At 46.8% G+C, this 24066-nt stretch overlaps 1 protein-coding gene and 1 pseudogene across 4 annotated transcripts in view; both read left to right on the top strand.

Annotated features, from left to right (window-relative positions):
* EDC3 (enhancer of mRNA decapping 3) overlaps window positions 1-23755 on the top strand; it is a 47890-nt gene extending 24135 nt beyond the window's left edge. For 3 of the 4 annotated variants that reach the window (XM_055556706.1, XM_055556707.1, XM_055556705.1), the window contains exons 4-7: window positions 1500-1835; window positions 13136-13289; window positions 18563-18780; window positions 21361-23755. In XM_055556706.1, the coding sequence (XP_055412681.1) occupies window positions 1500-1835; window positions 13136-13289; window positions 18563-18780; window positions 21361-21695 (1043 nt within the window). In that variant the 3' untranslated portion in view covers window positions 21696-23755. Of the gene's footprint in view, window positions 1-1499; window positions 1836-13135; window positions 13290-18562; window positions 18781-21329 lie in introns of all 4 variants that reach the window. The other variant, XM_055556708.1, reaches the window with a different exon arrangement.
* LOC129634589 (uncharacterized) lies at window positions 5709-5850 on the top strand (annotated as a pseudogene).
* Window positions 23756-24066: the final 311 nt, after the last annotated feature.

Consider the following 24066-nt stretch of genomic DNA (forward strand, 5'->3'; position numbering starts at 1 on the left):
AAAATGCTCTCATTAAATGTTTTTGTCAAATTATTGAAACTAGAACTTCACCCACACTTTGACAAGCTTCTCAGTGGTTCATAATCTCAGCTTTTTATAGTGACTCAGCCAACTCTTCTTTCCTTTTATAATTTTGGTCAGCCTTAGATTTTTCTCTGAGGCCTAAATCTCATCTTTACTGCCAGCATAGTCCTTTTCCATATCAATATTTGGCATAAGGAAGATTTAGACGTGAGTTACATATGTATAGTATACATCTTTCAGAATAATTATTGTAATTAATCTTGCTGATGTTGAGTTATTCGTTTAATATTTATTGACGGACTGCTGTGTACTAGAAACCCTGTTAGGGGCACCACAGTGAGCATTTTACATACAAGCAAATTGAGAAGTTGGATGATAGATATAAGATTATATAACATGTTAATAACAGAACTGAAACTAGGTCCTAGGTCTCCTGACCCATGGTCCACTGGATAGAAGGGAGTTGCTGTGAGAAGTTAGAGCAGTATAGTTGGGGTGATCTGAATGAGGGGTTTGCTCATGATCATCCCAACCTCTACTTGAGTGTTTTAAAAATTGAGAAGCTCAGTCTTACAAAAGGAAATACATTATGTTTATTCAGACTATGTTGAAGGTTCCGTTTGGCATACCAGTCACCTGCTTCATCATTTCGGGGTGGTCAGATGGGGATCAAACTATAAATTCAGTTCAGGATTCTCTGGAAAGGCGTGGTTTGGAGAATTCTGTGGGGTCTTTGCTGCTGGAGGAGTAGTTTATTGACATGTGGTGGCCAGAGAGTCTCAGAGACAGAGAGTGACCTCAGTGCTGTGGTGTTGGTACGCACCTTGGTGTGGCCTCTACAGGATTATGTCAGTGTGGTCCTTGTCATCATTTGATGGTTCAGAAATTGCTAACCCAGAGTGATAAAATTTTAAGAAAAGAGGTCACATTAACCAGAAGATCTAAAAACAGGCCTGTAAGTCAAAATATATCAACTTATAGTGGCAGATGTATATCCGTCTCAAGATCTGGAATCTGTCTAAACCCAGGGATTCCCTTCCTACTGAGGTCTAGCCTGAGACTGAGTTAAAAAATCAGAAAATGGCTTGCTTGGTAAGCATGGAATTCAGAGCCACTTGGGCAAATCTTTCTTTGAACCTCAAGTTACGAGGACTTGGCCTTCTTTTACTCTGGTTATTTCTCTCTTAATCAGTGGCTGGACATTCAGAATCAGACCACCTGGACTTGTGTGGAGAGACTCTGTGTTCTTGCCCTCCACTTTTTTGATATAGTCAGTTGTCAAAAAAGCCTTGATCATTACCAATTCCCTTATGAAGGGCAGAGCTTCAGATTTTCAGGAGTACTGCTTATTTCATATTCACTGTTACTTGGGCACTTTATGAAATCTACTATTCCATGAGATTTGTGGTAATTTGTGCTCCCCACTGAGCACTTTCTGTGAGCATACTGACTTTAGTCCCTGTTTTTTTCTGCAGGGTCATCTAGTAGCAGGCACCCAAATCAGGCAACTCCAAAGAAAAGTGGCTTAAAGAATGGCCAGATGAAGAATAAAGATGATGAGTGTTTTGGGGATGATATTGAGGAGATCCCAGACACAGATTTTGATTTTGAAGGGAACCTGGCCCTTTTTGACAAGGCAGCTGTGTTTGAGGAAATTGATACCTATGAGAGGAGAAGTGGTACCCGTTCCCGGGGCATCCCAAACGAGAGGCCTACTCGGTACCGCCACGATGAGAACATTCTGGAGTCAGAGCCCATTGTCTACCGTCGGATCACAGTGCCCCACAATGTGAGCAAGGAGTTCTGCACAGGTAAGTTAACCCCACATCCCGCTGGCTATCCCCCCGCCTCCTCCGCCGCCCCACTTTATTTTGGTACTTGAAACAGAATGATCCAGATTCTGAGTCAGAGTGTTGGAGTAGGAAGTAGGTTAAGTGGCATGGTCATTGGCCCATTATATTGTCTTTTAGAGATGTGGCCAGTTGATATCCTGCTTACCACTCGATTGGGATGGGGGCTGATTTTTCTACATATCCATTTATATCCTGCGCCTGGCAGGATCTGGTCTGCTGTTTATTAAGTAGGTTATGGTTAACAGTTAAAGGCATAGAGGCTAACTCTCTAGCTTGACATAATTAGATCTGTTTTCACTTTGGCTTTCCTATTACTGCCTGTAGATTTTACCATAAGTTCAGCTCTGTTGCACTGGTTGTTTGCTGGGGTAAGAAATAGTCAGAGCTGAGTGGTTGAAACCATTGGCTAAAATTAGGGTTTCCATAAGTTACATTTGTTTGCTATACTGTCCTCATCTCCTGCTAGCCTGGTCATTGAGGAGCTAGTCATAAAGTTCAATGACAGTGGTACCTTGGTAGTTATGTATAGGTCACTGTGTCTGTTGGCTCAGTAATTTTAAAGTCTTTCTGTCTTTTTTAGTGTAAGAATCTTTTCTTCAAATGTAGCCTTTGAGGCAGCTGTGGGACAGGTGGTCTGTGTCATCCCTGTCTCTGTCCCTTCCCCCCAAACTTATTAACTGGGCTTCTTGGAATACAAATAGAAACTATTGTTATTGAGTGATTTGGGAGCTAAAGGGGGAATCATATTCATTTTAATAAGGATAATAATCATTTTGGCTTGAAGTCTTAAAAATAGGGTAGCAGTAGCTTGAAAGCTAGTAGCAGTTATGGGAGATTTATGGAGACAGCATAATTTCATTTTAGGGAAAATCAAATACGGCATGGCATTTTTGTAGACATCAGCGGGGCTCTGTTGTATTTGGTTTTGCTGTGTGTAAAAGGTTCCATGTAAAAAGAAAATAAGCAGATTGTCAGTAAAAGACAGAAATTAGTAGTCTTTCTTAACCTTTCAGACCCTGATAGGCATGCCTCTTTGCTAACGTAGATTACTTAAGTGATACTGGCAGTGTGACTTGATGGATTCCTTTAATTTTTTTTTTTTTTTAACCACCTGTGTTAAGGCAAATAACTTCATTCAGCAGGCTGGTAGTATACTCAGATCCTGCTACCCATCCACTTTTGACTGCTCTCCTTTTTACTGCCCTCAGTGACAAAATAAGCTGCTTCTACTGGTAACTCTCTGGAAGCTGAGGTGGTTGGCTCATGCTGTATGTGACTTCCCTGAGGTTCCTAAGCTTGGGGAGATTATGGCCTGCCTCAAAGTGAAGTTTCTAAAAGGGAGACAGTAGCAGCAAGAATCAGGAAAGATTCTCAGAACCAAAAGAACCTAAAAAAACATTTGCCAAAGTAGACAACAGGAGAGGTGGGAACTTTTTCTTACTATGTACTCCATTTCCCCAGCTTAGTCTTCACATTTTGTTTAATTTAATGAAAGAAATGAAAGTTCCCTCCTCTCATATTTTTTAATCACAATTGTGATTAACAGATATACTGCAAAGCACATGTGCCAGACGTTGGCCAAGAACTCAGGTATGGCGGCTTGTGGTGTGTCGCAGCCAGTTGGATTTCACTGGAGCGTTGACAGTGAGGGGAGAAGAGGTCCTGTAGCGTCATCTGTCTTGTTTTTCTCTTTGTTCTCAGCAGTGATAAGGAGTGGAATTGAAGTCCTTTTGTCATGCAGGGTCTGTGCTGGAAACAGCGAGCACGCAGTTACCTTGCTGAGCAACTTCTCCCACGAGTGATTTTGTCTCAGTATTATTCACATAGTGCTTGGATGGGGGCACTTTTCCAGTTGGCTCTCCTATTCAAATGTTAGTACAAGAATAAGGCAAACTATCTGGAAAATGTAGGGAAACAAGCTAGGACCAAAAAAGTTAGGTTACTTGATCACTGAATGTAATTTTCTCATTTTTGCAGATTGAGGACGTTGAGGTCCAGAGAGGCAAAGGCACTCACAAACCTTATCTGTCACTTTTCTTTTCCTTTTCTGAATGTAGATAAGTTAAAAGAGAAAGAAGGATATGAGAAGGATAGTTTAATGGCACTTAGGTTATAATATAGTCTTCTCTCTTTACTTCCCTTATAAGTAGACCAACTTAGATTAGCAGTTATGGAGAGTGGCTTGGCTTGCTCCCCAGTCTAGCCTTGTGGCATTCATGTCCTAGAACTGCAAACCTATTTTCTGCTAATACCCAGAGTTGCAAAAGAACAAATGTTTACTACCCACTTGGTAATGGTTTGGGTGTCAGGAATCGGGCGGCTTGCTGCTGGTATCCTACACACTGGCTGCACGCTAAGTGGTGTCAACAGCTTCTAAGCTGTTATTCTCTCATTGCTCATATTCCTCTTGGCAATACTCCTTGCCAAATGTGTGTGTGGTGGGGGCAGTGTTATGAAAGGTCTATTGATTGGGAAAACACATTCAGGAAGCAACTAAATTTAGCTCTTTGTTTAACCCAAGTCTTTTCTCTCTGGAAAGCCCCTCTGGGTCTTGGAACTATGCTGCTGTCTCCAGCAGATTGTCGGAGATTCCTCCAGCTTGGACCTCCCCTGCTGAATAATAGTATCCAGTGGTTGCAGACATGTTAGTTAAGTTTGGCTATAAAATGCAACATGTGTGTGAGCACTCTTACGTTCAGAGGTGAGAGGTCCCCAAAGAACACCAGTTAGGAGAGTGATAAGTCTTCAGAGAAGAATCTTTGCTCAACATTAATAATATTGTAAAAGTAATATTTAAGATAGTTTGGGCCAGTCAAAATGCTGTGCTTATTATGTGTAAGTCACTCTAAGACAGTCTTTGCACCCATGTTATTAAGATGTACTGGGAAATGGAAAGATACCATATATACCTGAAATCCAGTGAGAATGTGGACATTAAATCCATGGGGTGTTGAGAGGCAGGAGAGGTCCTGAAGGTGGGTGATCAGGGAAAGCTTCACAGAGGGAGCAGGGCAGAAGCCTTGAAACATGGGCAAGATTTCATCAGAGAGGAAGAGGAAGATATTTATGGGTAGGCTGGGCAGATGCTGGTGCAGAGTGTGAGTAAAGGGCTGTGTGGGAGATTGGCTGTTGGCTGGTTTGACCAGGGTAGAGATTTTTGTTGGGGGTGGAGGAAGGAGTGGGAGTTATAAACAGCTTTAGACCAGAGCACAGAGAGCCTCGTGTGCTAAGGCTGTCCCCTGTTTTCTGGCCATGAAGAGCAACTGAAGGATTCTGAAAAAGACATGATCCAAAATCTGTTTTAGAAAGATTAGTCTTTAGGAAGACAGGTCTTATATAGAATTTAGGTTAGAATTTAAGGAGAGAGACCAGAGCAGGAAGAAAAGTGAGGCTGATGACACAACTCGCGTGTCAGGGGTGTGGACTTCTGAGTAGAAAAGAAGACAAACATATGAGAGAAGTGACAAAGGGGAATTTGATAGGATTTCATGATTGAAGACTGAAAAGGGTTGAATGAGCAAGAGGATTCAAAGGCATAGTGTTTGCAGGGCATGAATGGCGATGAGAGTCTACTTGTAGTTAGATTGCATGAATTTAGAATAGGCCAAGTCTACATGTTTTGTGATTTTCTTCCTGTACTGCTTTTTGGCTGAGCCCTAAGAAAGCAAATAGTAGTGTTGCCACACCAAGGGACTTAATAACCATTAAAGGCTTCCATGAAGGGGCTTCTGTAGGGTCAGAGAATTGAGTTATGTAGCCGCGTGGGGACTCCTGAACCTATTTCCTTATCTACAAAGGGATAATTCTTGTCATTTAAATAAGGTCATGTGATTGCAGCCAGTTAAGCTGACTGTGCCGTCTTCCCCTCTTCCCCACGGGGGCCTGGTGTGCGGTGGCTGCCAATAGCACCCTCCTCGGTAGTGTATGCAGTGTGTTGCCTGCACAGGTCGCCCTGATGGACCTGGAGATAGCCCTTGCCAGTGGACGTTCATGACTGCCACGCTGTCATCAGTCTAGGCTCCAGACTTGTATGTTAGGTGCCTTTGGAAAGCCCCAGGGCACAGTGACCAGGGTCCACACTGGCCAAGTCATAATGTCCATTCATACCAGGCTTCAGAACAAGGAGCATGTGATTGAGGCCCTCTGCAGGACCAAGTTCAAGTTCCTTGGCCGCCAGAAGATCCATATCTCCAAGAATTAGGGACTTGCTAAGTTTAATGTGGATGAAATTGAAAACATGGTGGCAGAAAAGCGGCTCTTGAATGGTTGTAGTTAGATACATCTAACTACATCCCTAATGGTGGCCCTCTGGACAAGTGGTGGGCCGTGCACTCACGAGAGCCTTGGCGCTGCCCCTCCTTACTCATGCTCACCAGTAGCTCCTGCTTTCCTGTCAAGGAAATGTAGAAAGCAGCTAGTGCCGTGCCCAGCTTCCAATTATTGTTCAGTCAGTAGTGTGAATTGCAGAGACATTCGCAGTAAAGTTACTTCAAAGCATCAACATTTATAAAATTTTTACTAGGCACTAATTTTTCTGGATCCTCTGGGTAAGTCATTGTCCGTCAGGGGCCTTAGGATATAGGGTAACCAGATGTGTAAACAAGTAAATTATGGAGGTGTATGCAAGATTTAGAGGTGGCAGAAAGGGGAGGGGAAGGAGAAACATTATGATCGATGTCATAGTATTGGATGTTCAGGGGTATCAACTATCCTGGGCACCATTCTAAGCTCTTCATATGCTTATCACAGTTTTCGTAGCATCTCTGGGGTTACACTGTTATACCCTTTTTATGTATATATTTTAAAGTTTATTTGTTTTTGGCTGCGCTGGGTCTTCATTGCTGTGTGCAGGCCTTCTGTAGCCGTGGCAAGCAGGGGCTACTCTTGCAATGTGCAAGCTTCTCGTTGGGTGGTTTTTCGTAGACCATGGGCTCTAGGCATGCAGACGTCAATAGTGTGGGCTTAGTTGCTCTGTAGCATGTGGGATCTTCCCAGACCAGGGGTCGAACGCATGTCCCCAACACTGGCAGGCAGATTCCTATCCCCTGTGCCGCCAGGGAAGTCCCAGAGTTTTAAGAGTTTAAGTTCAAACTAAGGGCTGGGGGATCTGGAGCCATCACATTACCGTCTGACACCTGAGTTTTGATCAAGGTACCAGTTTGTCATTTTAAAAACTGAATTGGTCTCTGCAAATGTGACTTTTTTGCTATTATATGCTCTTTGCCATTTCACAGCCCCAAGTGTCTAACCAGAGCAAGGAACGAGTTTGATTTCAGTGTATCCACCATCCCGCTTGAATTCAGTGTATCAAAGCTAAGTTAGTTATTCACTCCCACCCATATCTTTTACTCCTTAGTATTCCCATTTCTTTCAGTGGAATCACTATTCTTTTAAGTGTCCAGTGTGAAACTTTGTGGCCATCTTTGCCTCTTCCTTCTCATAAAAATTCATGACTAGAAAGAACCCTGGAGGCCATTTTTTTCTAATTTAATAGCACACTGATTCCTTCTGCAGCAGTTTTGACAAGGAGTTTACCTGTATCCTCAGTATTCATTGACTCCAGATTCTCTTCTTCATGTGTGGCCCTTGAAATTGTCATGATCTTCTAGTTTATGGTGCTACCCTGCAGGCTCCCTTTGTCTCTTGAAATCAGTTCTGCATAACGTCATCCTGTATGAAACAACCTGAAGTCTGGCCCGCCTACCATTCTAAGTGAGTCCTGCTGTAGGCCTAGGGCTCCCGGCAGGGAATTTTCGTCTGCTCCTGCCACACCCATTCCAGCCCATGGAACTTTGTTCATAGCCCCTCCCCCACCCTGAGTGTGCTCTCTTTTTTATCTTTGTGACTAGGATTCTGCCTGTCTTTCAAGTGTGGTTCAGATTGAGGATTTGACACTTCCTGCAACTCCTGGCTTGTAATCCACATTTTACACTTGTGGTCAGGATTGTGTTCTCTGATATTTGTACATATATTTTTTTTCTTCCAGCTAGATTGTAAGACTAAGAATGTGGTTTGTTCTCATATTCTTTTTATTTATTCTGTTTCCTGCTGTTCTCCACCCTACCACTGGCTTAATGTATTATTACATTTGTAAACATTTGTTGATCATATTTGGATCTTTATTTTTTCTCCCCAACTTAAAAAAATTTTTTTTAATTTATTTGTGGTTGTGCTGGATCTTGGTTGTGGCCATGTGGCATCTAGTTCTCTGATCATGCTCTTCATTGGGAGCATGGAGCATGGAGTCCCAGCCACACTGGACCACTAGGGAAGTCCCTCCCCAACTTTTTATATTGAAAAAAAATCAAAATTTCAGAGAAGTTACTAGAATAATATAATGAACAAATGTGTGTCCTTCATTTAGATGCACCAGTTAACATTTTGCTACATTTACTTTATAGAAATACATAAACACACACCCCTGAACAACTTGAGATTTAGTTCATTATATTATGTTTTTTACATTTCACCCCTACTTACCTATGTATTCAACAGGATGTTGCTCTCTTCAGTCACACTACAAGATTGCTCTCAGAAAATTTAAAATTAATACAGACATATTATCTAGTATGCAAAGCTTTCCTGTTGTCCCAATTATGTCCTTTATAGTTGTATTTTTAATCAGCCGTTGCGTGTTACATTTATTTGTCAGATCTCTTTCATGTCCTTTAATCAGGATAGTTCCCACAACTTTTGTTGTCTTTTGTGATACTGACATTTATGAAGAGTCTAGACCAGTGGATTTGTAGAATACCCCTTAGTTTTGATATATTGTTTCATTCCGATGTGTTTCGTGTTAAACATTTTTCCCAGAGTTCGGTGGCGCTCTGTCTCTTGTGGGGTGTCACATCATAAGAGGACACAGCATCCGTTTGTCCTTCCCTGAGGCAAGTTTGATCACTTGGTAAGGTGTTGTCCAACAGATTTCTTCTTTGTAAAGATACTTCCCCTTTGTAATCAGTGAGTCATCTTTGTCAGGAAGTCCTTTACCTCTTGAGTCCAAAGCTTGTTCCACTAGAGCTTTAACCTGAAGGAATGAGGTCCAGTGAGTCTAGGAGGTTGGTCTTGTTGTTAATGGGGGAAGGAACAAGTGGGGAGTCAGAAACATCTTACCCACATTTGCCTTTGGTTACAGCTGGACTCTTATCCAGCTGCAGAATGGAATGCCCCAAGGCTGTTGCACAGGTTTCCTTCCCATTCATTCGTGAATTCAACACACACTTCTGTAGCCCCTCCACTAGGCACTGTGCTAGTGCTGAAGGCACAGTGGGAAAGGGGATATGGCAGTGAACAAGGCAGATGATGTCACTGCCCTCGTGGAGCTTACAGTCTAGCAGAGTAGATAGTCCAAAAGGAAGGCAAAAGTTACTTACAAATTGTATTAAGCGCAATGAAGGAAGTAAGCACCAAGCTGAGACTGGGGGATATTTAAACTGAGACCTGAAGAAGGAAGAATCAGCCATGTTTGGTGTGGAGGAGCATTGAAAGAGAGAGGAGAATGCCAGAAGAGGGAAAGCATGTGAGGGAACGAGCTTCCTAGGCCCACAAGGAACCTGGAATACTCAGGACCCAGAAGGCAGCCAGATGCCTGGAGCCTCTGGGGTTGAGTTCCAAGGTAAAGGAGCTGTAGTATGTGGGGCCAGATCATGGGAGGCCTTGTGGACTCTCATAAAGAATATTAGGAGTACTTTGCTTTCTTGTAACAAATTCTTCTTTCAAAGATACACCTGACACCAAATTGCGTTTTATGGCAGCCTTAATATACGTCTTCAGGGGCTGTCTGTACATTGTGGGTCTGAAGGTGTGAATTTACCAGTGGTTTTATACTCCAAAAAAGAGCTCATGATATCGCCACCCAGTTATGTGACCACCACAGGGTGGAATAAGAATTCATACTCCTAGAGAAATCCCTGTGCCCTAACTGAGCTCTGCTCCTCATTGATAAGACATGGGATACACACAGCCTTTCCAAGTATGAGGCCCTGCCAGTGTGAGGATTGAGTTTGGATTGGAGAGGACACTTTGCCGTGGGTAACACTTTTCTGTTACGCAACAGAAAGGCTGGGAGGTTTGAAGGAGTGGGAGGGATGTACGTGCAGAGGCTGTGGAGGAAGACCTGACATGGCACTGGAAGGCTTCTGAGGGTGGGAAAGTACATGGAGGGTGTGAGGACATGTCCGCGTGTCCTTAAGGGAGGGAAAGGCCCCAGATGATGTGTGCTGAAAGGAGCAGTGTGAAAGGGACAGAGACATGAAGAAGGGGCAGCGTACATGACGCTGGGCCTCAGGGCTTCACGGCCCTGCCTCCGTCTGTGGGGCGAGCTGTGCGGGAAGGAAGTGTCTTCTCTCCTGGCCTGTACTGGGTGTGCTTAAGCCGTTTTCCTTGATACCCTAAGGTTAATCAGATCCTAAGAAGGGCTCTGCTTGTCACGAACTGGCTATAATTATCTCTCTCTTATTTCACCGACAGCTGTAAAGAACATATTAATATTAAGAGAAGCCCTACCCACTACTGTTATTGCCTTGGTTCCCAAACAATTAACATCCACCTTCCAACCCAAACATAATTGGGCTTGGCCCGTGTTCAGGCTTCGGCAGTGTTCTTGTTCGCACTTCACACGCTAGGTTCTTGGTGTCCTTCCTTCGGAGTTTATTTTATTCCCTCTGCTTGTTTCTGATAAGCCAGTCTGCCTGTTGGACTTTGTGCGTAAATGTTGAAAAGGAACATTTTGTGGTGCTGGCATGTTCCTTTTAGAGAAACAGAGTAGGGTACAGTGAAGTCCTGGACGCTGTGACTGGTAGACTGAACAGAAAGGGTTCCTGGCCAGATCTTTCCCTGGGCTACAAAATGGGCCAGTTCATCAGGGCCCCTTCTCCTTGGCACAAATCAGTGAGATGTAATAGACACGGTCTCCGGCTGCAGTAGCCAGCCGTCTAGGGAAAGCTCTCCTCCCGCTGTGCCATCAGCCTTGTACCTCTAGGAACTGTGAGGAGAAAGCAGCAAATGCTCAGCCTGCCCTTGGAGAGCCCTCAGAACTGGAGAGGAGGCACCTGCACGTGTAGCACCAGACCTAGTTCCAGAAAGAAAGTTTGATCAGTGGAGTGGCAGGCACAGGATGCACTGCCCTGGCCTGTTTCAGATTCACCAGAAAGGGAATAAGTAGGCAAAGAGCTGCACGGACTGGAGGGAAAGCTCGCCTTGCGTGACTCTGCAGGTGAAGAGGGTGTTTGAAGTAGGCAGGTGCGTGACTTGTCTGACAGGTTTAGGGTTGTTAGTGTCTTAGGATTCCTGAGAATTCATTCACCCTTTTTCACACTGCTATCAGTGGTTCCCAATTAGTTCTGATAATATGTGCATGTCTGAAACCGACCATAATAAATGGCTGTTTAATCAGCTGTTGACATGCAATCAGGCTACAGCCCCCAGCATCAGCATCTGGGGTGTCAACGGCTCACTTTTCAGAAGGGGCAAGGGGCGAGGCTCGGCTCACTGCCTGTCATGTCTGCTCCCAGCAGGATTAGGACTCAGACAGGTGGAGGAGCCCAGTTAACCAACAGGACAGTGTTTGTTTTGACATGGAGATGGTTTTTATTATTACATTATTATTTTGCCTTTCCTTGAGAGAATACAGACATGGGTACTGTAAGTTCAGTCTTTATGCTTGGGTTTCTGTTGTTAAAATGTATAGCCACAGCCTGATTCTCTGTGGTTTTAGGGATCTATGTAGGCAGGACTGGATAACTGATAGAACCTCAGGACATTTCTCCTGAAATCATCAGTGAGGAAGAGAAATTTTTCTATAGAGGGCTCTGGAACCAACAGGATGGTGATGAACTTTCTGATGAAAACTTCTGCCTTAGAGTTCAGTCACACAAGAAACGGTAGATTGGCATCATTTATACGTTTGAGTACCTGATGAGATCTTGCCTCTATTGGTAAATAAATACAGCTGAGATGACAGAACTGAGGTGGGGGTCGAGGAAGGAAGAGGCTTATATCTCTACTTTGAGGGGTTTACAGTCCAGTACAGATGAGGACACAGGATCTAAAAAGGCACCTGAGGGACTTCCGTGAGGGTCCAGTGGTTAAGACTCCACGCATCCAATCCAGGGGCCCCAGAGTACATCCCTGGTCAAGGAACTAGATCCCACATGCCAGCAGCCAAATAAATTTTTAAAGTGGTGTGGGGGGCATGTGATCCATCCAGACAAAACTAGATACATGCAAAATCCCTTGATAGCTTGCTGATTGGAACCTGTGTTTCTGTCTGTGAGCCCAGGGCTCACTGGCAGAGAGTTTGCTCCCTTGGCAGTCCAGTGTCTTTAACCTTTGTAAGGTGGCATTGGATGTCAAGGCAAAAGATCACAGTTTTTGACTTTGCTGTTTCTTTCCTATCCTGGTTTTCTGGGCTCTGAAACAGCACCTTGCTACTGGACATGTAATGCTATAGACTTCTTCAAGTGTACCGAGCTGCTGAAGACTTTGACCTCGTAAAACCAAGTATTTTTGATGGTGTACTTTCAGTGACTGTGTTTTCCCTAACCTTTATAGAGTTGCAATTCGTTTATAGTGAGTAAAAGATTTCTTCTGAGTAGCTTAAAGCAAACCATAGGTTACTTTCCATGTACTCTTTCTCTTCCAGAGTTTTAGGTTACAGTCACCCAAAGGGGGAGAAAACAACAAATTATTCGAGAAAGCAAGTTTCTAGTTGAATTTCTTTGGCTAAACAGAAGGGCTAAGTAGAGGAGAGTAGGAGGAAGAGGATGTGGGGAGCAGGTGGGGTGAATAGGTCATCCTGCCTGAAAATTGAATAGCGGGGACCAGAGGGTCAGGAGGGTTAGTGAGTGTCTTTTCCACTCTAGGCAAGAATAAGGGGTCTGCTTATGAGGAAAAACCTCACAGCCATGAGGGGCATTTCCCCTACTTTGAGAAAAGCGTGTTGTAATGTGGTTGGCAGCCTTTTCTTGATAGTACCAGGTACATGTTGGTGGATTTGGCCTCTTCATGGTCTAAAGGTAAACTTATAAGAGAGGTTAAGTTCACCCCGGCTCTGTGGTAGCCTGAACAGGTTGTACGTAGTTCCATATCGACTGCTTGAGCTCTGGAGAGCTGCATAGCATGCCTTTGTCTTGGACTATGCAAATGGGCTGAAGAGGGTCAGTCTTAAAGTCTTGGCTTTCTTGGATCAACTTCACTATTTGAAGAACTGGTTTCCTATAATCACTTTGCGTTTTTCCTCACCTCCTTTCAAACTGCAGACTCTGGCCTGGTTGTCCCAAGTATTTCCTACGAGCTGCATAAAAAGCTGTTGGCTGTGGCTGAGAAGCATGGCTTAACTCTGGAGCGGAGACTGGAGATGACAGGCGTGTGTGCCAGTCAGATGGCATTGACCCTGCTCGGAGGACCCAACAGGTAAATGCCCACAGGAGGGTGGGGGGTGATGACGCTACTCTGCCTCGGCGCCACCATGGTGCCTCACACACGCAGGGGTTCCGCTGCTGCTCCTCTAACGCGAGTCTCTGTAAAGTCACTTGCCGGGACGCTACACAGCGTTTGTTTGCCACTCTCATCCTGTCCTGGGAGTCCTTGTTATTCTTCCAGCGCTTACGCATGCTCAGTTGTGTCTGATTCTTTGTGACCCCATGGACTATAGCCCCCCTCCAGCTCCTCTGTCCATGAGGATTCTCCAGGCAAAAATACTGGAGTGGGTTGCCATGCCCTCCTCCAGGGGATCTTCCCGACCCAGGGATTGAACCCGTGTCTCTTAATGTCTCCTGCATTGTTGGCAGGTGGATTTTTTTTTACCACTAGCACCACCTGGGAAGCCTCTTCTCCAGCAAACCACTCTTTGATTCTTCCTTCCTGGAAGCAGTTGACTCTAAGACTCCTGCCAACTAGCAGAGGCTTGCCTTCTAAGAACCTCCAGAGACCCAGTTTTGGTACAGCTGAGTGATAGGGAACTGCTGAGGGTACTTCAGTAATGCTGGTGCTGCTACTGCTAAGTCGCTTCAGTCGTGTCCGACTCTGTGCGACCCCATAGACAGCAGCCCACCAGGCTCCCCCATCTCTGGGATTCTCCAGGCAAGAACACTGGAGTGGGTTGCCATTTCCTTCTCCAATGCATGAAAGTGAAAAGTGAAAGTGAAGTCGCTCAGTTGTGTCTGACTCCTAGTGACACCATGGACTGCAGCCCACCAGGCCCCTCTGTCCATGGGATTTTCCAGGCAAGAGTACTGGAGTGGGGTGCCATTGCTATAACATGATTAGTTTTGTGTTTTAAAAACTTTGGCTGAGTAGATTAGCAGAGACAAGATTGGAGGCCATGAGACCAGTTAGAAAATGGTAACAGAAAACTGAGCCAGGGGCCAGGTGATGATAGTCCCAAGTAGGGAAGAGGGGATCAGAGGAGTGGATAGATGAGGGAGCTTTTTAAGGTAAAATCAAGAGGCAGGGTATTGAGTGGATATGAAAGGTGATTGAAAATAAAGTGTCAGGGATCACTGAGCTTAAAGCGTCCTAGCCTGGACGCTGGGCTAGACAGCGACAGCAGCCACTATGATAAGGAACGTGGGAAGAGGAGCAGGCATGGAGGAGGTGGTAGGTTTTGTTTTGGATATGTTGAGTTTAGGACTGTGAGACATGCAGAAGGACTATTAGCAATCTGGATCTGAAGTTTAGAAAAAGGTCTGAGCAGAAGATAGAGATCAGAAGTCATCAGCTGGTACGTGGTATAAGAATAGGCAGGCTCCGTTAAGGAGAAGGTGTGAAGAGCGGAAAGGGCCTGGGGTGGAATTCTGGGAAACATCAGCATTAAAGCCTAGTTAAGAGATGAGCCTTCCAGAATAGCTAAGAAAGTTTAAAGCCAGAGAGGTAAGAGAACCAAGAGGGCAAGGCTTAAGAACCAAAGAAATAGTGTTTAAGGAATAAAAGAATGGTTAGCAGTGGTGATGCTCAGCGAGCAAGCACATTTAAGGTTGACAGGTGTCTGCTGGATTTGTCAGCGAAGAGGAGGACATTGCTAGTCTTGTGGGAGAGTTATGGCTAAGGTGATCCACACTGACAGTGAGGTTCCCCTCCTTGCTTCTCCACCCCTCTCCCTGTAGAGTTGTGTTCATCCACCTTGCCCCTTGACGTAGGCCTGCTTTCCCACCCGGATCTCTGGCCTGGCCTGGGGAAGAGCCAATGGAGACTGCAAAGGAGGAAATAGTGCAAGTTGCCCTCTGTAGTATATCATGCTCTTGGGTCTGCTGACCGTTGAACCTCCTCCCAGAGCAGCCACTGGGGCAACCCTTGGAATTCCTGGAAGTATTTGAGGCCATTAAGTGGCTTCCCAGAAATAGCAGTTTGGGGGCAGGACCTGAATGTCCTTCTCAAGTCCATTCCTCTTGGGTCAGCTTCTTGTGGTTGACTGTCCTTGTGCCTGTCTGTTCTTTCAGTGTCAGAGCTCTCAGAAGGGTCAACAGTACTGTTCTTTGCAACAGTTGCTGGCTTTCCTTTGAGGAAGATACCTCCGTAATCACTTTCACGTATGTTAATTGTTGTTCAGTCATGTCCGTCTCTTTGAGACCCATGGACTGCAGCACACCAAGCTTCCCTGTCCTTCACCGACTCCTGGAGCTTGCTCAAACTCTTGTTCATTGAGTTGGTGGTGCCATCCAACCATCTCGTCCTCTGTTGTCCCCTTCTCCTCCTGCCTTCAATCTTTCCCAGCATCTGTCTTTTCTAATGAGTTGGCTCTTACATCGGGTGGCCAAAATATTGGAACTTCAGCTTCAGCATCAGTCCTTCCAATGAATATTCAGGGTTGATTTCCTTTAGGATTGACTGGTTTGATCTCCTTGCAGTCCAAGGGACTCTCAAAAGTCTTCTCCAATACCACAGTTCAAAAACATGAGTTCTTTGGCACCTTCTTTATGGTCGGTCCAATGCTCACATCCATACATGACTACTGGAAAAACCATAGCTGACTAGACAGACCTTTGTTGGCAAAGTAATGTCTGCTTTTTAGTACACTGTCTAGGTTTGTCATAGCTTTTGTTCCAAGGAGCAAGCGTCTTTTAATTTCATGGCTGCAGTCACTATCTGCAGTGATTTTGGAGCCCAAGAGAATAAAGTCTCACTGTTTCCATTATTTCCCCATCTATTTGCCATGACGTAATGGGACCAGATGCCATGATCTTAGTTTTTTGAATGTTGAGTTTTAAGTCAGCTTTTTCACTCTCCTCTTTCACGTTCATCAAGAGGCTCTTTAGTTCCTCTTTGCTTTCTTTGCCATAAGGGTGGTATCATCTGCATACCTGAGGTTATTGATATTTCTCCCAGCAGTCTTGATTCCAGCTTGTACTTACCAACCCAGCATTTCGCATGATGTACTCTGCATATAAGTTAAATAAGCAGGGTGACAGTATACAGCCTTGACGTACTCCTTTTCCAATTTGGAACCAGTCCGTTGTTCCATGTCCAGCTCTAACTGTTGCTTCCTGACCTGCATACAGGTTTCTCAGGAGGCAGGTCAGGTGGTCTGCTATTCCCATCTCTCTAAGAATTTTCCACAGTTTGTTGTAATCCACACAGTGTAGTTAGTGAAGTGTAGCTTTGGTGTAGTCAATGAAGCAGAAGTAGATGTTTTTCTGGAACTCTCTTGCTTTTTCTATGATCCAGTGGATGTTGGTGATTTGATCTCTGGTTCCTCTGCCTTTTCTAAATCCAGCTTGAACATCTGGAAGTTCTCAGTTCACATACTGTTGAAGCCTTGCTTGGAGAATTTTGAGCATTACTTTGCTAGCCTGTGAGATGAGTGCAATTGTGTGGTAGTTTGAGCATTCTTTGGCACTGCCTTTCTTTGGGATTGGAATGAAAACTGACCTTTTCCAGTCCTGTGGCCACTGCTGAGTTTTCCAAATTTGCTGGCATATTGAGCGCAGCACTTGAACAGCATCATCTGCTGAGTCATGTTAAGTACCATGGTATGTTAAGTATCATGCATTTTTTCACTGTGCCTTCACAATAGCATTTAATTTGCTCCTCATTGCTTCACCTCGAAGGTAAATAGTAGACTGGGTTTTAAAATGAGCAAGCTAGGGCTCAAGAGAGCAGAAAGACTTGGCCACGTGACGCTGGTGGTGCGCGGGGAAGCTCGGTCCCAGCACCTGGACTCGGAGCCCTGCTGTTGGGTCTGTGGGTGTCGTGGTCTGTTTTGAGTTCTCGGATGGGGCATGCCTCTGTGAGAGGAAGAGTTCATTTAGGGAATAAACCCAGGGGAGTCAGATGAACTCTGCGGTTATCTGTGAGCAGGGAGAAGTACTTACCATATTGCCTTAGGATGCAAACATGGTGGGGAGAAATGAATGACTTGGTGTATATGAAAGTACACTACCAAATTCCCCTGAATTTATTTGGAGAGTGAGGGTTTCCTCTTTGGCTTGACAACATCTGTCTTCCTCTCTTTGGAGAAAACCCATAAGTGACTGTCCCTGCTCCACCCCAAGCAGGGACCTAAGCCTCTTTCTGGCTGTTCATCTCCCTTGCCTTCCTGCCCGGAGGCAGACAGCACTGTCTGGGAGTTGGGCATAGCTCTAGGGCTAATTTTAACCCCCTTATTTATGGCTTCTCTGAGACCAGAGGGGTCTCAGCCTTTCTTTTGGGTTGGGGGGGTGTCTCCACTTTGAATGGCATAAAGCTGAAAGTGACTTCATCAGAAGGGAGTGTCCAAGGCAGGTCCCAGCCGGGAAGCCCTTAGCCATCTGCCTTCTCTGTGACCAGAACTATAATGATACCAGCATCAGTTGAGCCCTTTCTGTGTCGGTTCCTGTTCAGAGTGCTTTACATCCATTCATCTACTCAGCAGTCTATGAAATAAAGTAGCTCCAGCGTTGCCCTTATTAGCTTACTGGCAGCTCAGAGACGAGAACTTGGACTGGCAACTAATTGAGTATGATTTACAACTACCCTCTTTGGTACTTGCTGTGGGTCTCTCAGGAGTTGAGCCAGAGTAGTCCTAGAAGGAGTGGGTCAGAGATTCGTAAGTGAAGGGCTCTCTGGGCAGGTGAAGTAGTTTGAGCAGAACCAAGAAAGAACCTTCAGGTGCAAGAGAGAGTGATGAGACCAGTCTTGCTGCAGCAGAGCAGGCACATTGGGGAAGAAGAGTCAAGAAGGCTGTAGAGGTGGAAAACCTCTTCGCCGAGAAGTGTTTGATGTAATGGGTCCTACAGTGAGAACAAAGTGTTCGTGGTTAGCAAGCAGTGTTCTGGTGCTGGTGGTTTACGGAACAAGGTCAAGTGAACCGCCTAGTGTGTGCTAAGCCGCCTCAGTCGTGTCTGACTCTTTGCGACTCTGTGGACTGTAGCCTGCCAGGCTCTTCTGTCCACGGGATTCTCCAGGCAAGAATACTGGAGTGGGTTGCCATGCCCTCCTCCAGGGGATCTTCCCGACCCAGGGATCGAACCCAGGTCTCATGTCTCCTGAATTGGCAGGTGGGTTCTTTACCACTAGCGCCACCTAAGAGGACACAAAGATGAAGTGTGGGCCAGTGGGAAGGCCACCCTGTGAGCTTGGCCTGTAGTGGATTTTGTCCATCCCCTCTAGAACCTTGGCCCTGAGAGCAGCAGGTGCCAGGGGGTGTCTGGTATAGGGGGCAAAGGTTTGGCAAGTCTCGGCTGATGACGTTTCTTTACCTTCTGTTCCAGGCTGAATCCCAAGAATGTTCACCAGAGGCCTACAGTGGCCCTGCTATGTGGGCCTCACGTGAAGGGGGCTCAGGGTATCAGTTGTGGAAGGCACCTAGCCAACCACGATGTCCAGGTCATCCTCTTTCTGCCCAACTTCGTGAAGATGCTGGAATCCATTACCAATGAGCTGTCTCTCTTCAGCAAGACCCAGGGCCAACAAGTGTCTAGCCTCAAAGGTGAGCCCTCGCACAGGGTTGGGGAGCCCTCGGTGCTTTCTTGGTCTGGTGGCGCCGCCCAGTGGCGACAGGCAGAAAAAGAGTAAAGAGCGCTTTGCTCATGAGTAGTATTAGAGTCTGATCTGATCTGAGTATTAGAGTCTTAAGGAAATAAATACCTTTGGTGTCGACTTGCCTACTTCCCATCCCTTCACCTTCTTCCTCCTCCCACCACTCAGATGGAGAGGTGGGTATCCATTTATTCGTTTCACAGGTAAGTACTGAATGGGTGCTGTTGCTGACACTGGGGATATGGCGATAGATTTTTATTTTTTCTTAATCCATGCTTTTGTGGAGCTTACATTCTGGTTAGGACAGATGACAAGTGACATTTCTCTCAGGTCAGATGGTAGTAAGTGTTATGGAGACAAATACAACAGGGAAGGGAGCTCGAGAATGTTGGAGGGTTGGGTGGAGGGAAGCAGTAGACTTAGACATTTCAGGGTCTGTCATACAGGGCCTGTGGGTCTTTATGTAAGGTTTGAACTTTGAGATGGAGAGTCACTTTAGGAATAAGTAGCAGAAAGATTTAATGCAGCTCGGGTTCCAGACGATCATTACGTCTGTTGTTTGAGCGCAGACTGTAGACGTACACAGAATTATCAAGGCTGTGGTAATAATTGGAACGAGAAGTGATGGTGGCTCAGACAGCATGGAAGTGATGAAAGGTGGTTAGTTTCTGAAGCAGTATTGAAGATAAGAGTTTATAGATTGGATGTAAAGAATAAGAGAGAGAGAAGGGTAAGGAATGACTCCAAGGTTCTTGACCTGAGTAACTGGAAGGATGGAGGTGCCATCACAGAGATGGGAAGAGCTGGGGGAGGTTTGGGGAAGAAGAGCAGAAGCTCAGTTGGAGATGCCCATTGGATAGGCAGGCGGAAATGTTGATTGATGGAGATGAGTCTGGAGTTAAGTGAAGGGATCCAGTCTGGAGTTACAAGTGTGGGGAGGTGGTATTTAAAGCTGTAATGAGCCTGGATAAGGTATCTTTTAGGAAGAGAGAATAGATAGGTTGTTAGAGTGAGTTCTTTGGATAGAAGTTTAAGGGACCAACTAAGACAGGGAAAGAGTGGTCACTGAAGGAGAAGGAAAGCCTGGAGAGTTTGGTACCTGAAAGACAAGTAAAGAAAAGAGGGTGTGAGCAGCTGTGTCAGCAAGCCTTTCTAGGTTGAGTTCAGATGAAGATTGAGACTTCATCTGAAGTCTTCAGCCACCATCACTTCTCGTTCCAATTATTACCACAGCCTTGATAATTCTGTGTACGTCTACAGTCTGCACTCAAACAATAGACGTAATGATCACCTGGAACCCGAGCTGCATTATATCTTTCTGCTACTTATTCCTAAAGTGACTCTCCATCTCACTCAGACTCAAAGACTTGACTGCTGGATCCAGCAGTGTGGAAGCCCCTAGTGATCTTGACAGGAGCAGTTTCGAGTGGTATGGTGAAGCGTGGTCTGATTGGAGTGGGTTGAAGTGAGAACAGGGGAGAAGTGGAGCAAGCAAATGCGGCGCAGAGAAAGGGCCTTTCCAGGGATCAGATGGCAAGATGGGGCCAGAACCTGTCTTAACTCGAAGGGAAGATGCCATTCCCACTCTCAAAAGCCTCAGGGCTCACAGGGACACCCCCATCCCCACCTGTGGTGGCCTGTTCTGAGACTCTAATTGAGGTATGTCAGTACTTAAGGCTGAGACCTGGGGAGGGATTCTCATATGTGGGTTCCCCCTCTTAAGATCTGTAATATGATGCCCTTTTCCAGGCAGTTATTCTTCCTTAGCTGCCCACAAGGCTTCCTATCCCAGTTGCTCCAGGATGTTTACCCTTGAGTTTGGTCTGATTTCCACTAGTCTCAGTTTAACCTCTTAGGCTGGTCAGGACTTACGTGCTTATTGAGCCATCTGTTCTTACACTGTGCCAGAGGCTTGGTGAGAGCAGAGAAGCCTTTTTACACACCTGGGAGAAGTGAGAGATTCCTTCCCCATTCTTAAGTTTGGGCTGCAAGAAGGACTCATTTCTGTAATAGGGGACCAGCAAGGCCAGGCTGTGGAAGCAGGCCAGCCTGGTGTAGAGTGAGCACGCTCTTGCCTATTCACACTTCTTGGGCCAGGCAGCAAATGGCAGTCAGCCCAATTCTCCTGGGCCCTGGTCACATCCTCCCCCTAAAGGCTGACTTGGTAATAGAGCCCACCTTCCCAGAGCTTATAATTTACTAGGAAGTTAGATGTGCAGAGGAGGCAGGGGCATCATGTCCTGAGAAGCTCTGCTCACCCAGCAGCACGACAGTGCTTCAGCCTGGGAGCTCCACGAGGACAGTGGTCCATCGGGCTGACATACCCTTGGTCTCCAGCACCTAGCCCAACCAGGTCTTGGAACTCCCGGAGCCTGAGTCCTGGCCCAACCTTGAAAAGCCTGGCCTCTGCAGAGGCATTGGAGTGGTGTCTGAATAAGACACTCTTGGTTGGGGTCACCGAGGTTCTTGTCCCAGCCTGGCCTGCTCTCTACTTTATAGGGGTTACAGATGGCACTCTTTCCACCTGCAGATCTGCCCACTAGCCCGGTGGACCTGGTGATCAACTGTCTGGATTGCCCCGAGAATGCCTTCCTGCGGGATCAGCCCTGGTACAAGGCAGCTGTGGCCTGGGCCAACCAGAACCGGGCACCAGTACTCAGCATAGACCCGCCTGTGCATGACGGTGAACAGGGCATCGATGCCAAGTGGTCACTGGCTCTGGGCCTACCTCTGCCTCTGGGGGAGCACGCGGGCCGTGTCTATTTGTGCGACATCGGCATTCCCCAGCAGGTCTTCCAGGAGGTGGGCATCAGCTACCACTCGCCCTTCGGCTGCAAGTTTGTCATCCCACTGCACTCTGCCTAGAAGGGCTCTGGGTGGGCTGGATCTCGTAGTCCCCTGCTGCTCCTGACACTGAACTTGACAGCGAACGCCTTAAGGATGTGAAGCTTCATGGACCTGTTGTTAAATTTTTTCTCTTTTCATTTTGTTTCTTTGAAAGAACAGATCATATTTAAAACTGACCTGTCATGTGCCCTGAGCCAGGGAAGGCTTTCCCCTTGAGGGCACGGGGCAAGTGGCAGGCTTAAGTGCACAGTGGCTCCAGGCATCTCTACACTCGGCCCCCTGCATGGTCAGGTGGGGCTTTGTTTACAGACATAGGCAGCTCACAGACCGTATGTCAGGTTACAGCCACTGGGCCTGGGCCGACGCCTCACGGGGTGGGTCAGCCCTGGTTGGGGGTCTGTGCTGGCTCTGGTTCAGAGCTTGTGGCTTTGTCTCCCCTGCTTCCTCCAGCCAAGCAGCCCTTCCTCTGATCATGTAGAACTGGCTGCGCTGCCGCTGTCCGCTAGAGGGCAGACTTGCATTCTCGGTTCAGTTTGAGGGCTTTGAGGCCTTCCCTGAGCCCCACCGCAAGATGATGGGGGCTTTGACCCTTTCTCCTGAGCTGATCAAGGTTTATGCTAGCTTTTTTTTTTCCAGAGGGTCCTTCCTCCTTTCCACTCCATCACTCTGAGGCAGGGAAGGGGGGCAGGGTGGCATCTGAATGGTGTTACTGTATTGGGATTCTTTTTTTTTTAACTGTTTTTCTGTTGTCTTCAGCACAGGTAGTATAAGCTTATGTTACTGTAGAACCACAGTGCCCATCTTGCCAGCAGTGCCCCCGAATCCCATACTCTCTAGCTGGGGACTGAGCCTTTGCCTAGTCTGGGGCCAGACCCCTCAGGGTGCAGCTTTAATGTTCAGTATTGGGGAGGCCCCTGGGGGAGCCTGGTGCTGAACCAGAAGAGGCTCCCTGGTGCTTCTGTCCTAAGCCACCATTCCCGCTTCCTCTTTGCCTGCACACATACCCCTGCTCTCCTGCCCCCTCTGCCCTTCCCCTGAAATGGTCCCTTGCAGCTGTGGGCGCATGTCCCTCCCACCCTACAGTGTCTGGGCCTTGAACCCTTTGATGGTCCTCTCTAGATGTATAGGCTCAGGGCCAGCACCCTGTCTCAAAGATGCCAAAATGAGGCTAGTTCTGGATGAGCTAGCTGGTGGGCCTCAGCCTTAGGAACACAGTGCTGCTCAGATCCTAAGGCACTGAGCCCCAAGATGTTCACAGGCCCTGGAAGTTCCCGAGAGGGGCCCTTGCAGAGGCTTGTGCTTTAAAGCCTTTTTTAGGGCTTCAGGCTTCCTTCTGCTCTGTGCCCACCCAGTATGGTTAAGGGGGTGAGTGGAAGGGCTTGATGGATGCAGGATAGGCCCTGGTACCCTGGGTTTCAGGATACTTATCACTTTCCTTATAGGAGCATAGCTGGGGCAGATTAGGCAGGGCAGAGAGGGCTGGTCCCTCCTTTCCTCCCAGCCTCCCTCAGATGTTAAAGTGTCTCCAGCAGTGGAGGGCACCCAGCGACTGTGAATCCCGTGCTGTGTACCTTTCCTGAACCTCTGCTCACTCTCAGGGCCGAGAAGCTCCTGAATGAGGCCCTGTCTCTAAAGGTGGGGCCATAGTTTGAGGAGCAATGCTGGGTTACAGGCATTTTAGTAAGCAACCACTCAACAGGCTCTGGCTGCCTGTTAATGCGGTGAGGTCTCCTCATTGGGTCCAGTGAAAAACAAGCTAGAACCCTGGCCCAAAAGACTCTACTTGCTCCAGTAAGTCATGGTGACCCTGTGGGTGATGGCCTTGTGTTGAGGGGCTACTGGGAGTTGGTGCCCAAGCCTCTATTTTCTCCCCAGGTGGCACTGGAGCCTCTTCCTGCCCTCAGCCTGGGCCTTCCCAGGTGGTAAAGATAGCATGATTCCTCCATCTTCACCTCTTTTCAGAGGCATCCTACCCACAGTGCCCAGTTCCCACGGGGCCCCAGTCAGGTGGCCAAAACTCATTCATGCAGCTCTTGGGGAACCAAAAACCAGCACTAAAATAAAGCTGACAACAGGAATCCTGTGTGCTGTGGTACATTGCTCTGTGGGCTGCAGTGTGCTGAGGCACTGCATCCCCAGCCCTGGGAACCTGCCTTGATCCTCACACTTGATCTCAACAAGCCAGTTACTGGGCATACACAGCCTGATGTCTCGGCCAGAGACAGGGCTGGAAGGAAAGATAAACCCGGTGGGCCAGTCCTGGCATGTTCTCTGGGGCTGAGAGGCACAGGGGCCAGCAGGGAAGTGGGCGCAGGACAGGCCCAGGTGCCTTTCCGGACTGTTGAGCAGACCTACCACTGCTTTCCTGGGCTCAGGGGGACACCCGAGC

The sequence above is a fragment of the Bubalus kerabau genome, chromosome 19, assembly GCF_029407905.1.
Source record: "Bubalus kerabau isolate K-KA32 ecotype Philippines breed swamp buffalo chromosome 19, PCC_UOA_SB_1v2, whole genome shotgun sequence".
Classification (NCBI taxonomy): Eukaryota; Metazoa; Chordata; class Mammalia; order Artiodactyla; family Bovidae; genus Bubalus; species Bubalus kerabau.